This window comes from Hemibagrus wyckioides, linkage group LG16, assembly GCF_019097595.1.
Source record: "Hemibagrus wyckioides isolate EC202008001 linkage group LG16, SWU_Hwy_1.0, whole genome shotgun sequence".
NCBI classification, from domain to species: domain Eukaryota; kingdom Metazoa; phylum Chordata; class Actinopteri; order Siluriformes; family Bagridae; genus Hemibagrus; species Hemibagrus wyckioides.
The window spans coordinates 17,670,003-17,685,322 of record NC_080725.1 but is presented as its reverse complement, the minus strand read 5'-3'; the positions used below and the strand labels follow the sequence as shown (position 1 = coordinate 17,685,322).

The following is a 15,320-nucleotide window of genomic DNA, read 5'->3' as shown; positions in this document are numbered from 1 at the left end:
AATCACAAGCATTTATCAAAAAAACATACTTTTTAAAATAGCAAACCTGTGAAAAGGCAGCCGTTTTATCTGGATCTGGACTTATGCCAGTTTTATCCACTACATGCCCCAGGAATTTCACTTGTTGCCTAAAAAACTGACACTTGTCCACCCTCAACTTCAATCTGTACTGTAATAACTGCTGGACCGCCTGTTCCAAATCAAGAGGTGAGTGGAGAAATCTGCAGAATACACCATGATATCATCCAAATGGACCAACAAAAAAATCAGTGATATGACCACGCAGCGTTGTATTAACCTCTGGAAGGTAGCTGGGCCATTGCACAGGCCAAAGGGCATACGCTGAAATTCAAATAACCCTAGGGGAGTTGTAAATGCAGTCTTTGGGTGATCTTCAGGGTGTACCCCCACCTGCCAGTAGCCGCTGGCCAAGTCTAGTGAGCTGAACCACCCAGCTTGAGTTAATATGGTCAACGTTTCCTCAATTCAAGGAAGTGGGAAGGCTTTTTCTTCTTGATCATGACTACCGGAGCTGCCCAGGGGCTATTAACTCCCCTTTCCAGCATACCTGTCAGTAACAACTTCATCTCCTTATACATCATTGGAGGTAGAGGGCAAAATTGTTCCCTGATGGGGGGCATTACCAGTACAAATCCTCTGTTGAACCACCTTAATACAGCCTAAATCATCCTCATCCCTCGCAAACACTCCACTCCACTTCTTTAGCAGTGCATCAAAAGCTTGTTGTTGTTGGTCAGTCATGCCAGATCCAAGACTTATTGGATGTACCCCTCCGGCAGCAGGTTCCCCTTCAGAGATGGTAGCTTCCACCACACTGAGATTAACCACCCAGTCAGTATTCCGAACAAGATGCAGATCTCTTTGGCCATAAATATCCACATCAGACATCTCATACCATCGACCGAGCCTCTGTTACCGGCCTATGGACACTCTGTAAGGATGTAGATTACACAGTCGGACAGGGATCCTAACATTTTGAACTACGGCCACAGTCCGTGCCGCAGTCACTCTGTCCAATTCATACAGGGGTTCCACTAAGCTACAATAATTACAATTCTGCAGACCCATTCGGGCACGCCCTCCTTATGACGACTGGACGGCCACACATAGCATAGAAACCCATCATCCCAGGTGCGAGCAGCAATACGTTGACATGTCGCCATAGCCGGTTTCCACACTCGCTGTACTGCAGGGCTCTGGAAAGAGACTGTCTGATTTGGCCCATGAAAAAGGGCACTCCAACATGATGAAATCACATTCATTCCAATAATTAGAGGGTTAGTCGAAAATTCGCCCTTCACAATTACAACACCTCTCTCTCGAAGTCGGATGCCTGCCACTTTAAAATCCAGTACTGCATACCCAACATAAGGAATCTCCAGACCATTTGCAGCTCTCAGAGTTAATAAGGGAGTATGGCCCAATTTATATGCAGGAAACTTTTCATCTAACATACTCTGTTGCATTAAAGTTACCTGTGACCCTGTATATAACAGACCTTTACAGGGAACACTCTGAATCAAGACATCCACCATAGCGAGAATAGAATGTTTGGTCCCTTGGTTAATAATTGAAGTACGTAGCCCTGCAGTTTGGACCTCTACAAACAGGTCAGTCTAGTTTAAAGCTGGTCTAGCCTCTGTGTTTCCTCTACAGCTTCGAGCTACATGGCTAGGCTGCTGGCAACGTCTGCAAATAGGTCTACAATCAGGGTCCGACCTGTTCATTGACTGATAGCCTCTCCTTTGGGGCACAGGGAGGTTCTGCTGTTGTGAAGATGCAGGGTTCACAGGAGTTGCAAGGGTAGGAGGCCTCAGCTTCCTCATCACTTCCTGAGTCAGCTCTCGAATCTGTCTCTTGACCTCCTCCAAAATCTCGCATTTCAGCTCAGCTCTCCAGTCGGGCCTTTGTGGGTGAGAATTACATCACCTAGCCCCGTGCTACCCAGTCCTGTTGAAATCCTGCGTTGTACATGTGACAACCCTCAGTTACTGTCGTGGTTGGGTGAGAGGATACCCGCGTGAGAGTTCCAGATGAGTGAGAGTGCCATGGTGGTGGCAAAAACAGACAGAAACAGCGGAGCTGGAGTGAGTTGAGGTGCAGCGAGCATGACGATGACTAGGGATGACTAGTGGAGGAGCGCAGCAGTGGGGCGGTGTGTGAGAACTTAGGCAGGTTGAAAACAAGTCCGCATTTTGGATCATTTGCAGTGGACGAATTGCATTAAAGCATAGACCTGCCAGTAGAGAGCTGTAGTAGTCCTGTCTAGAAACGACCAGAGACTGAACATGCACTTGAGCAGCTTGGGTGGATAAAAACGGCTGAATCCCTCTGATATTGTACAGCAGGGACCGACATGATCGTGTGACATTTGTAACATGAATTCAACTACAAGCAGAGATATAGTTCGAGTGATAAGTCACAGGCAAGATCAAGCTGTAGCACTGGGACCTACAACTGTATTGAAAGTGATATGCACATCTATCAGCCCATAAATTCTGCACACGTATCATAAGTCATCACAGAAACACCCAAAAGGAGTATCATCAAATGAGATGATCAGGTCTCTATAAGAGATGTTGTCTATAATATAGGTTTCTGTGTATTGTGCACACTGTACTCCATTAAAAAATAGACCAACATTGCGGGGGAAAAAGAACCGATCTATTTTATTGAATATAACTCCTGCAGGGAATGAGCACACGCTTTCAGCAGTTGCAAATTAGGACCGTAAAGCGATTGTTTGTGTCGTGAAAAGAAAGTCGTGCTCTTTCACGACAAGTGGAGAAGCCGTAAAGCGTTTCTCCTCAACACATGGGTAAGTTGTTAAACGTGTCTTGTAGAATAGAGCGAAAAGAAATTGCACTTATTTCTATATGGGCTTGTCTTAAACTCTATTAAGTCTCAGATTTGTTGTATTCTCAACCAGCATGCTGAAATTAAAGTATAAAACATTTATCCAGCGGTAATTAGAGTTAGAATGTAGCATTAGCATGAGCTTCCAGCTAACGATAGCTGGTGTACTGAGACCTGTACATGTGGATATTTACAAATCAGCGCTTTTGATTAATAATTCTCAGTGTTATTATTAAAAAAATGATTACTGGTGGAGCCTCCTATTTCTTTATTTTTCCTGTTTGCAGTTTGGTTGGACACCATGGAGTCCAAACCAAGGAAGAAATCATTTAACCTTAAAGATGGAAAAAAGCCTGGATTTAAAGGGAAAGGTAAGACCAGTTCAGTCTGGGTTTAGAGAGACGACTTGTTGTCATTATTATTACATAACTTTTTAAAAGTCTTTTCTAACAGTTTTGTTCATGTTATTATGTGCAAACCTTTAGGCAAAGCTGAGGGAAGGCCTGCTGCTAAACGTCCCTTTAAACCTCACAATTCAGACAAAAAGAAACCTTTTACAAAGCCAGGAGCCAAAGGAGGACCAAAGAAATTCTTTAAACAAAAGCCAACAGATGGAAAGATGACGAAAAAGAGAAAATTTTCAGACGATCAGAAAAACTCAGACGAAGGTATGTCTCGTTATTTTATTATTATTTTTAATTTTTTTTTTTTTACAGTTTGTACAGTGTTGAGCTGTACGGTCATTGCAGATGTGTACCATTGTTTTGAACTCTGCAGGCTCAGAAGCAAAGAAACCCAAGTGGAATGATTTTAAACAAAAGAAGAAAGAGTTGAAACAGAACCGGCAACAGAACGAAAGGAAAGAGACGTACCACATAGTGAACAGAGCCAAACAAGTGTGGGAGATAGTCAGAAGGTGAGCAGGTTTCCTTTACGTTGTTGTTGGTTTGTGTGATTAGTGTTCCCTTTATTTTTGTTTTTTGTCTTTGAGAACCTCTGCTAGTAACTTCCTCAAAGTAACCGGGACCTATTCTTTTTAAGATTCTGTTTGCAGAAATTATTGTTAAACATTCTCTACAGTTAGAAAAACTAGATGTCTATTCAAGTTGTCAGTGATGTCAAAAAAGTACACATTGACTATAGTGCCAAAAATTTTGGGACACCCCTCCAAATCATTGAATTCAGGGGTTGGGCTCGGTCCCTTAGTTCCAGTGAAAGGAACTCTTAATGCTTCAGCTTCATACCAAGACATTTTGGACAATTTCATGCTCCCAACTTTGTGTGAACAGTTTGGGGATGACCCCTTCCTGTTCCAACATGACTGCACACCAGTGCACAAAGCAAGGTCCATAAAGACATGGATGAGGGACTTTGGTGTGGAGGTATTTCACAGAGTCCTGACCTCAACCTGATAGAACACCTTTGGGATGAATTAGAGCAGAGACTGTGAGCCAGACCTTCTCATCCAACATCAGTGTCTGACCTCACGAATACACTTTTAGAGGAATGGTCAAAAATTCCCATAAACACACTCCTAAACCTTGTGGAAAGCCTTCCCAGAAGAGTTGAAGCTGTTATAGCTGCAAAGGGCGGGCTGTTGGAACAGGAAGGTGTCATCCGTAAACTGTTCCCACAAAGCTGGGAGCATGAAATTGTCCAAAATGTCTTGGTATGAAGCTGAAGCATTAAGAGTTCCTTTCACTGGAACTAAGGGGCTGACCTGAATTGAATGATTTGGAGGGATGTTCCAAAACTTTTGGCAATACAGTGTAGAGTTCAGTTCAGAGCTGCCAGTATCACTGCTACACCTTTCAGTATTTTACAGCCTGTGCATTTATCATCCTTTGTATTTGTCCTGCACTTGTCTCCCTCTGTTGTGTGTTTGATCTTTATGTATCTTGCACACTGATATTTGTTGCACCTCGGCCCTAGAGAAACAACATTTCAGTCTAGTCTATATAGAGGAATGACGGTGAAACCCTGTTGACTCTTGAGCCTGTGTTTTCGGCTGCAGGAAAGACTGTGATGCAGACAAGAGAGCAAAGCTGATGAAAGAACTGCAGGAGCTGGTGCGGGGCAAGATCAAGACGGTAAGTGCTTGTTGTCAGAGCTAACAAAGCTCTGTATATTGTATGTTGGACAGAACAGCATGAAGTATTTGTGCACTAACAGGCACTGTGGCTCCAAGGAAGAGCGTTACTGCTGATGTTTGTGTGTATTTTGTATTGTAGTTGCAGTATTATGATCACGTTGTCATGTTCTAGATTGCGTTTGCTCACGACTCGACTCGAGTGCTTCAGTGTTTCATACAGTTTGGGAACGACAGACAACGACAAGAGATCTTTGATGAACTCAAAGGTTAGTGTTCACAACAGCAGTAATTTAACCCTGTGGTCTAACATCCATCCATCCATCGCGTCTTTTCGTCTATCCTTCTTCCCATCTTTCCTTCTTTCTTTGTGTCTGTCTTTCCATTATCCCCTCTTTCTGTCTGTCTTTCCGTCTTCTTTCTATCTTTCCTTCTTTCTCTTTTCGTCTGTCTTTCCTTCTTTTCTTCTTTCTGCCTTTCTGTCTGACTGACTGTCTTTTTGTCTATCCATCTTTCCCTCTTTCCGTCTGTATTTCCTTCCTTCTTTCTGTCTTGTCTGTCTTTCCATCTTTCTTTTTGTTCCTTTCTGTCTCTTTCCTTCTTTCTGTCTTTCCTTCTTCCTTTCTGTCTCTGTCCTTTACTTCTTTCTGTCTCTTTCCTCCTTTCCGTCTTTCCTTCTTTCTCTTTTTCCTTCTTTCCTTCTTCCTTTCTATCTATCTATCTGTCTGTCTTTCCTTCTTTCTCTTTTTCCTTCTTTCCATCATTCCCTCTTTCTGTCTGTCTTTCCGTCTTCTTTCTATCTTTCCTTCTTTCTCTTTTTGTCTGTCTTTCCGTCTTTTCTTCTTTCTTTCTGTCTGACTGACTGTCTTTTTGTCTATCCGTCTTTCCCTCTTTCCGTCTGTATTTCCTTCCTTCTTTCTGTCTTGTCTGTCTTTCCATCTTTCTTTTTGTTCCTTTCTGTCTTTCCTTCTTCCTTTCTGTCTGTCTTTCCATTATCCCCTCTTTCTGTCTGTCTTTCCGTCTTCTTTCTATCTTTCCTTCTTTCTCTTTTCGTCTGTCTGTCTGTCTTTCCTTCTTTTCTTCTTTCTGCCTTTCCGTCTTTCCTTCTTTTCTTCTTTCTGCCTTTGTCTGACTGACTGTCTTTTTGTCTATCTGTATTTCCTTCCTTCTTTCTGTCTTGTCTGTCTTTCCATCTTTCTTTCTTTGTTCCTTTCTGTCTCTTTCCTTCTTTGTCTTTCCTTCTTCCTTTCTGTCTCTGTCCTTTACTTCTTTCCGTCTTTCCTTCTTTCTCTTTTTCCTTCTTTCTGTCTTTCTTTCTGTCTCTTTCCTTCTTCCTTTCTATCTATCTGTCACTTTTTGTCTGTCTATCTTTCCTTCCTTCCTTCTTCCTTTCTGTCTCTCTGTCTATCTATCGTCCTTTCTATTCGTGGGGGTGTTTTTGTTTCTTTATTTGTTTGCTTGTATTTAATTTATCCCTCTTTCTCCAGATCACATGGTGGAGTTGAGTAAATCCAAATATGCAAGGAACATTGTAAAGAAGTTTTTAATGTATGGGTAAGTGACCTTGTTTCTCCGGAACAGAACCATTTAACTCTACAAACTCAATCTGTCACGTGCGCTCTTTTAAATGATTAAAACATTTAACTGTGATCAAGGACGGACCTGCTAGACGTTTTTTAGGACGGGGAAAGTAATAAAAGAGAATATATTATCAATAAAGCAGACCTTCATTTTTTATCCTTTCACACGTGATGTCTCTCCATCAGATCTGCAGCAGTTCTCTGCCGTATCCAGCCTTCCATCTTTTCAAATTTCCTCTTTGCCCTGACGGGACGTCATTCGTCATTAATCATTAGAATGTTTATCAGACAGTCATTAAGGCTGCTCGAGAATTTCATTTCATACGCTAAGTCCAGAGCTTCAGTTTTGTCCAGGGACACGGCCACTGAAACCATAAACTAATCGGTCACTATTACGCTAATAAGACCTGGTCACTTGACCTGATTGTGTTTTAAAAGAAAACACCCTTTAAGCATTAAAACTGTTGCAGAACTGCTGATTATTGATCAGATTTCAGTAAAATATCTGTAAATGTCAGCCTGAATATGATGATTGTTGTTTACGGTATGCAGGTAAAGGCAAATCTGGCTCAGATATGAGGCAAAAAAATAACAGAATTCATGAGAGGGAGACTTGACGTAACTTTTGTCTGCGCTCCACCAGGAACAAGAAGCAGGTCGCGGAGGTGATGGTGGCCTTTAAAGGTAAGGTCAGACAGATGCTCAGGCACTCGGAGGCTTCGTCTGTGGTGGAGTATGCTTACAACGACAAGGCCATCCTCTCTCAGAGACTCATGCTTACAGAGGAGCTTTATGGAAACACCTTCCAAGTCTGCAAGGTAGAAATCCGGATTTGCTTCATCTTCCAGTTACAACTTCCTCACAGCTTAGAGTTCACGGACACCTCGGTAGATCATAACAGCAGGATTTTTGTTTCCAGTCCTCAGTGTGTCCTACGATAGAGAAGGTCGTGGAGAACAATCCGGATAAAGTCGAGAGCATCGTGGAAGAGATGAAGCAGATCCTTACGCCTATGGCTCAGAAGTAAGATTGAATAATCAGCGACGTGTTTTGTGTAGCCGTGGTCGAAGTCACTACACAGTGAGGATTGTGTTTATCATGAATAATCGAAGTGTGTAGATTAGAAAATTAGGCCACGCCCACCACAACTGTGTTTAGATTAGCGATGAAGGATTTTGTTTTATTATATTCCTGTTTTACTTTTTTTTTTTTTTTGGGTAAATCCCACATGGATATGATTTTGTTTTTTTACTTTTAATTTTTGGAAATGTCATGTGCTTATTATTTATTTATTTATTTATTTATTTATTTATTTATTTATTTTTGAGTCAAGCGTGGACATTAAAAAACTATAATAATAGAACTCACCCACTGCAACAGTTTTTAAATGAACAAATTTATTTTATTAAATAATTCTTATTTTAAAGTTTTACGCTAGTCAGGGTGGATTTGAGGCTCTTTTTGTACTCGTGTGTCTTCTGCATCAAATTTACATACATCAAATTTAATCATGCCCCAACTTCACGTATTGAAGTCTAGAGATATAACGGTTGGCAGAAGCCGCAGCCAATCAGGAGAGAGAGAGAGCGGGAGAGAGACTAAAATGATGCTTGAGTGAAAAATGGAAGCGCAGGACATAACCCACGTTCCAGAATGTTCATCCGCAAATCGACCAGAGACATGCTGAAGTGCTAAATTGTATTTCTTTCTGGTCTGTTCGCATTATGAAGTTATGTCTAATCTGTTTGTTTTTTTTTTCCTTAACAGAGAAGCGGTCATTAAACATTCGCTTGTCCACAAAGTGTTCCTCGACTTCTTCCTCCACGCGCCGGACAAACAGAGAACAGTAAGTGAGCAGTCCAGGGAATATTAAAAGAGCTTGGAGTTAGCATTGCTGATAACTTCAGCAAGGGATCTTCATTTTTTTGGCCATATAGTACACAGCTATAGAAGGAAAATGAATTACAGTCACACTGTCTGGTGTCACCCAGATAAGGATGAGTTCTCTTTAGTGTCTGGTGCTTCCTCATATTGTCTCCAGGAGTTTTTCCTTTCCAACATCACATCAAGGCTACATGTCTATCCAGAATATTAGATTTCGGTGACATTTATTATTGATAAATGTCCAGTTGAATTGCATTCAAGTTCCACTCTGTATATAAAACCCGTGTGTTAATTCTGCATCGCAGGAAATGATCGAGTCTATAAGGGAATCGGTGGTGTACATGGCGCACACGCACGATGGCGCACGCGTAGCTATGCACTGCCTGTGGCACGGCACAGCCAAGGTGAGCTCTCGCCGCTAGTGAAATGCTATACCAGGTAGACGTGAGGGATTTACCTCATTTTTCTGTGATGCTGCCGCCTTCTAAGAGTGTGTGTGATTTTGTATTCCAGGACAGGAAGGTTATCGTGAAAACCATGAAGACGTACATGGCAAAGTTTGCAACGGTAAACAGATTTATACAGCAGTGTTGTACATTAGGGTGGCCATAATAATAATAATAATAATAATTGATAATTAATAATTATAATTAGTTTCAGTACCTGATTAATTGGCATGGAAGTTTTGACTTACTGCCCTTAATCTTTGTAGCACTTTAAAACACTTTATACACCGATCAGGCATAACATTATAACCACCGAGAGGTGAAGTGAATAAGACTGATGATCTCATCATGGCACCTGTTAGTGGGTGGGATATATTAGGCAGCAAGTGAACATTGTGTCCTAAAAGTTGATGTTAGAAGCAGGAAAAATGGACAAGCGTAAGGATTTGAGCGAGTTTGACAAGGGCCAAATTGTGATGGCTAGACCACTGGATCAGAGCATCTCCAATGTTCCTGGTCTGCAGTGGTCAGTATCTATCAAAAGTGGTCCAAGTGGTGAACCGGTGACAGGGTTATAGGCGGCCAAGGCTCATTGATGCACGTGGGGACCGATGGCTGGCCCGTGTGATCCGATCCAACAGACGAGCTACTGTTGCTCAAATTGCTGAAGAAGTTAATGCTGGTTCTGATAGAAAGGTGTCAGAATACACAGTGCAGGACGGGTCAGGGCTGCAAAAGGGGGACCAACACAATATTAGACAGGTGGTCATAATGTTATGCCTGATCTGCCTTTGACTCCAGAAATGTTTCAGTACTATATAGAAAAGCTGCATCATGCATATAGTGTATATATGTTTGTGGTGTTTGCATTTCATGAAGCAGTTCATGAATCTGGCGCTGTTTCGCAGGGAGAATACGGACACTTGGTGCTACTCGCTGCCTTCGACTGTATCGATGACACCAAACTGGTCAAGCAAGCAATCATATCAGTGAGTGCTTTAATCTTTCATGCACACAATATTATTCTGCTCTTATCTGGTCATTTATCACAGGCGGCCATTAATCGGTTTCAAGGTTCTGTATAATTAGGAATCTGCCTCTGAGATCATGATTCTGATGCATTTTTGACTTTTCAGGTCTCCTGTTCCTTAGATCAAATCAAAGCAATTTCAGATTTTTGTAATTTTTATAATGAATGTTAAGAGATGGCATTTTTTAAAACCTCCCTGTGCGATATTGTGATTTCCAGGAGCTGATGAGTTCTCTGGAAGAGGTCATCAGTAATAAACATGGCAGGAAGGTGCTGCTGTATTTGCTTAGCCCTCGAGACCCGGCTCACCTGTTACCTGAAATTGTGCAGCTCCTGGAGAAGGGGGACGGCAATGCACACAGGTCAGACACACACACACACACACACCCTCATCTAATTTATTGGTTCCTGTCTACACCATGGTCCAGTTCTATTTTAATTTCAGATATTATAATCAAAAGCTGTTTTTCTTTACCAACAAATGAAAACGTAGTGATTGTATATTGAAAGCAGTACTATGAAAACACTACACTCTATTAGGGTGTGCTGTAGACCTTCCTGTAGAACCAGGAGGTGGAGCTGGTCCTGATTGAACTCTTCATATAGCCCTGTAACAATTGTACCCTTAGTATAGGTAGTGTAAGCTGCTACAGTTAGACTATGAATCTATATCAAGGATATATTTAATATCTAATAATGTCTAACCCCTAACCCTAATCCATGACGACTGGAACACTACACTTAACAACACGGCCAGAAACACACCTAGTTGTTCGACTTTGGCATGGTTTTGCTTAGTTAGGAGGAGCTGGATCAGGTCTGACTCCACCCCCTGGGCTGTTTGGTTCTGCAGTAAGGAGATGCATCGATCAGACATAACATTATAACCACCTGCGTAATATTGTGTTGGTACCCCTTTTGCTACCAAAACAGCCCTGACCCATGGAATCCCTGAAGGTGTGCTGTGGTATCTGGCACCAAGTTGTTAGCAGCAGATCTTTTAAGACCTGTAAGTTGTGAGGTGGGGCCTCCATGGGAACTTGCAACTTACAGGACTTAAAGGATACTTAAAGGACTTACAGGATACTTTTGATAGATACTGACCACTGCAGACCGGGAACACCCCACAAGAGCTTCAGTTTTGGAGATGCTCTGGTCTAGCCATCACAATCTGGCCCTTTGTCAAACTCGCTCAAATCCTTACGCTTGCCCATTTTTCCTGCTTCTAACACATCAACTTTGAGGACACTTGCTGCCTAATATATCCCACCCACTAACAGGTGCCATGATGTGATCATCAGTGTTATTCACGTCACCTCTCACTGGTTATAATGTTAAGCCTGATCGGTGTATAGGTAGAGTAAGTAGACTGTTAAACATGCTAGAGTAAGATCTATATAATTAAAGGCATCTTGTAAGTTAAATCATGTTTTAACTCGCTATGTCTAAGGAATTGTTTTTAAATACCTGTAGTAAAAAGGACGTGGTCGTGAGGAGGCAAGAGCTCCTGGAGGCTGTCTCTCCTCCTCTGCTTCAGTACCTGTGTGAGAACACTCGCGCCATGGTGATGGATAAAGCCTGCAGCGTAGCAGTCAGTGACATCCTGGGAGCCGCCGTCGGCGACCTCCGACCTGCCATGGAAGCCGTAGCACAACTGGCAGCTGAAGACTTTATGGCTGGCGGTGTGGATGGACAGGTGTGTTAGGGAAGCATAATTAAGTTTATGGAATATTCCGGGTTTTTAGTTCATTTTTAGATACACTGTATTGCCATAGTTCACACAAGTTGTAATCCAAGTTTTGGGACACCCTTCCAAATCATTGAATTCAGGTGTTGTTGTTCAGGGGTTGGTTATGGCCCCTTAGTTCCAGTGAAAGGAACTCTTAATTTTCTTAATGTTATAGCTGCAGAAGGTGGGCCAACTCCATATTACATTCATGTGCACATAAAGGCAGATGTCCCAGTTTTGTCCTGGCTCACAGTCTCCGCTCTAATTCATCCCAAAGGTGTTCTGACAGGTTGAGGTCAGGACTCTGTGAAGTTCCTCCACACCAAACTCCCTCATCCATGTCTTTATGGACCTTGCTTTGTGCACTGGTGTACAGTTATGTTGGAACAGGAAGGGGTCATCCCCAAACTGTTCCCACAAAGTTGGGAGCATGAAATTGTCCAAAATGTTTTGGTATGCTTAGGCATTAAAAGTTCCTTTCACTGGAACTAATGGGCAAAGACCAACCACCTGAATTCAATGATTTGGAGGGGTGTCCCAAAACTTTTGGCAATGTAGATTATATCAGTAGGAATTCACTGATTTGAGTAGATGCACCAGTCTTGATCTATACAATACAGCTGAACAGTTGGGGAGAGTTGTGAGGCTTTCATGAGTGAATATGGGCGGCTCTCTATCGGTGAGGCGTGACGTTAACACGTGGGGTGCATCCCAAATCTCTGACTGGTGTGTCTCTGATGCCTCAATCCTACATCCTGTGAGAAATCAGTGCCAGTCTGGAGTTTTACAGTCTGTACTATGATGAATTGATAAACCAGGATAAAGATCAAGGATTCTTGGTTTCTATCATGTACACCTGACATATTCTCCCAAACTTCTCCCCACAAACAATGTTATTTAATTATACAACAATCAGAACCACAGATATAATGAGGAGGCGTGGCTTCCAACACTTTCTGATGATCTTTGCATAATTCTGAATCACAGTGTCACATTAAAACAGTTGTAGATTATATTTAATCGTAGGTCTTTTTAAAAAAAGATTGTTATTAGGGGAAAAGATCATGTGAATGATACACAGCTCTGTAAAGAAAAGTATTTTAAATGGATTTAAAGCTTTATTGCCAAAGTAAAAGCCTTTTCTTTCTTCCTTTGTTCTAGCTGCACATGGCTGAACACCCTGCTGGTCATCTTGTGCTGAAATGGCTGATTGAGCAGGACTCTAAGATGAAAGCATCCGGGCGAGAGGGTAAGGGCGTAGCGTCTCGTCTCGGTTTAGTTTGCACCACTTTAGCTCTTAAATGAGGCGGGGTAGCAATAATAAAGACCTCAAGTTTTAAACTTGAACTCTGGCTTACATTTTGACTGAGACGTTGTTGATTGGTTTGCTGTGTGTGTTTGTGCAGAGCGTTTCTCCCTGATCCTCCTGGAGACGGTGGGGTTAGAAAAGCTGAAAACATGGGCTTCGGTCAACCGTGGAGCCATTGTGCTGTGCTGGTGAGTGATTTATTTTAATTTGTGTAACAAGGGCTTCACACAACCTGTGAAGGATGCGCAAAACCACAAACCTTTAGCAGTATAGAATGTGAATGGCTGAAACCTTTCCGCAGGAATGTTGATTCATGGCCAAGTGACTACTGCTGAATTCCTGTTTTTCATGTAAATTAAAAAAGAGCATCTCAAACTATCACAGCAGATTTCTTGCTCTTCCATCAGGCTTACAGTTTCACAAAGCCTTCTTTTATTGAAAAGCCATATTCCACTGTGCTTGGCTCTAATGTAAGCCACTTGTATAGCGGCCATGCAACGGTATCTACCCCCCGGTGTTAGTGTGCTAATAAAGGCCTGCACAGTGGCTCCCTCCTTCCATTCAGCCATCTAGTAGGATTACTTCACTCCTCTCTAACTCGCCTCGCCCTCCCTGGTCTTTGTGTCTGACCTCCTCTAATCTTCCTAAGCCTCTAAGCAGTGAGAGATTTGTTTTCATATGTGAAGGCTTTTCATTAACATGTGGGAATGTTATGTTTCATTTATTTCTACCATAACACTATTGCTCAATTCTGATTGGTCAGAAAGTGTTGATGAATTTTCTGTAACAGCAGCTCTGACATTAGCTCCAGCTGCAAAGTTTATATAAATGCATTTTTTTCTAATGTATTATCCTTTGTATCTTAACTTAATAATTTAAACAGATTAAAAACATTTTCTTGTTTTATAAAGGAAAAAAAATAACCACTATTGTGTACCTTATAAATTGTGATAGAAAAATATCAGCGAGAATCAAGGGGAAGGTGTACAAGACAGTGGTGAGACCGGCCACGCTATCTGGTTTAGAGGCAGTGTCACTGAGGAAGAGACAGGAGGCAGAGCTGAAGATGTTGAGGTTCTCTTTGGGAGTGACACGGTTGGACAGGATTAGGAACGAGTACATCAGAGGGACAGCTCATGTTGGACGAAGTTAGGGAGGCCAGATTAAGATGGTTTGGACATGTTCAGAGGAGGGAGAGTGAGTATATTGGTAGGAGAATGTTGGAGCTGCCAGGCAGGAGGCAAAGAGGAAGGCCAAAGTGGAGGTTTATGGATGGAATAAATGAGGATATGAAGCTAGTGGGTGCAAGTGGTATGGATGGAGAAGATAGGGATAGGTGGAGAGAGATGATTCGCTGTGGCGACCCCTGAAGGGAAAAGCCGAAAGAAGATCATGTATGAACACTATATGGCCAAAAGTATATGAACACACGACTGTCACACCCATTTGTGGTTGTTGAATATCAACTTTTAGCTAGATAGTGCAAGTAAAGTAACTATTACCAAAGCTGAACAATAAATGATTTTCATAGACGTAAATGGTATAGATCAATACATGTGAAATCAAACCTGTAGATTTTTAGATGGTAATCTAAGCTTATCTAAATATTACTGTAACAGATGACAAAAACATTGCAACAGTGCAAAATACTTTATTCAGAATACTCAGTAATATATGAGATATATAATAACGATGGTGAATGATGGCGATCTCTAATAGTGACAGGCAAAAGAGTCGTTCTGTTTCTACTTGCTTTTCTGCCAGCCGTTTAACCCGGTTAGTGACAGCGGTCATGAAAAGAAATGACCAATTAGTAATAAATCCATACGTACGTAACGATCTGCATGATTTCTGACATTAAATCTTTTTGCTCCACTCCAGTCTCCTCCAGAGTGCAGATGAAGGTGTTGCACAGGAAGTAAAGGCTGCTTTACAGTCCATTCTTACTGACCTACAAAAAGTCCAGAACTCAAAAGGAGTGGAGGCTCTGCTGGAGAAACTGGCCTAGTAAAATCGTGGTCCTTTTATACACTGCATCTTGCTGGAGCCAGACATCAAGACAGCGCCTCTTCTCTCCTCAGTAGAACTTGGCTTTATTAAGCACAGTCCATAACTAAGCGAGAGGACCTCCGTTGTGTAGTATAACAGGTTTTGTAATTCTTTATTTTTTATTCGCCCCGGGATTAAATGTATTTAAATAATAAATACAGAATTCCACACACAGACTGTTCCATTGGTCAATATGCCAAAGTTGTGTAACTGGTCTTTAATATTAATGTTTCAATATAATAAATATTTCACCTAATGAAAAATGTGGTAACTTTTAATGTGAAGCTTTTTAACTTACACTCATAGTATGGCTTTTAAAGTATATAA

General features: G+C 41.7%; 1 protein-coding gene across 1 annotated transcript; it reads left to right on the top strand.

Moving 5' to 3' along the window:
• Nucleotides 1–2,768: 2,768 nt before the first annotated feature.
• pum3 (pumilio RNA-binding family member 3) lies at nt 2,769–15,167 on the top strand. Its single transcript, XM_058411668.1, has 18 exons — nt 2,769–2,839; nt 3,165–3,248; nt 3,363–3,545; nt 3,655–3,793; nt 4,892–4,967; nt 5,142–5,235; nt 6,454–6,520; nt 7,190–7,364; nt 7,466–7,569; nt 8,314–8,392; nt 8,736–8,834; nt 8,944–8,997; nt 9,785–9,865; nt 10,126–10,268; nt 11,380–11,602; nt 12,797–12,884; nt 13,042–13,132; nt 14,826–15,167. Exons 1-18 carry the CDS (start codon nt 2,836–2,838, stop codon nt 14,950–14,952), a joined length of 1,911 nt encoding a protein of 636 aa, XP_058267651.1. The 5' UTR covers nt 2,769–2,835; the 3' UTR covers nt 14,953–15,167.
• Nucleotides 15,168–15,320: the final 153 nt, after the last annotated feature.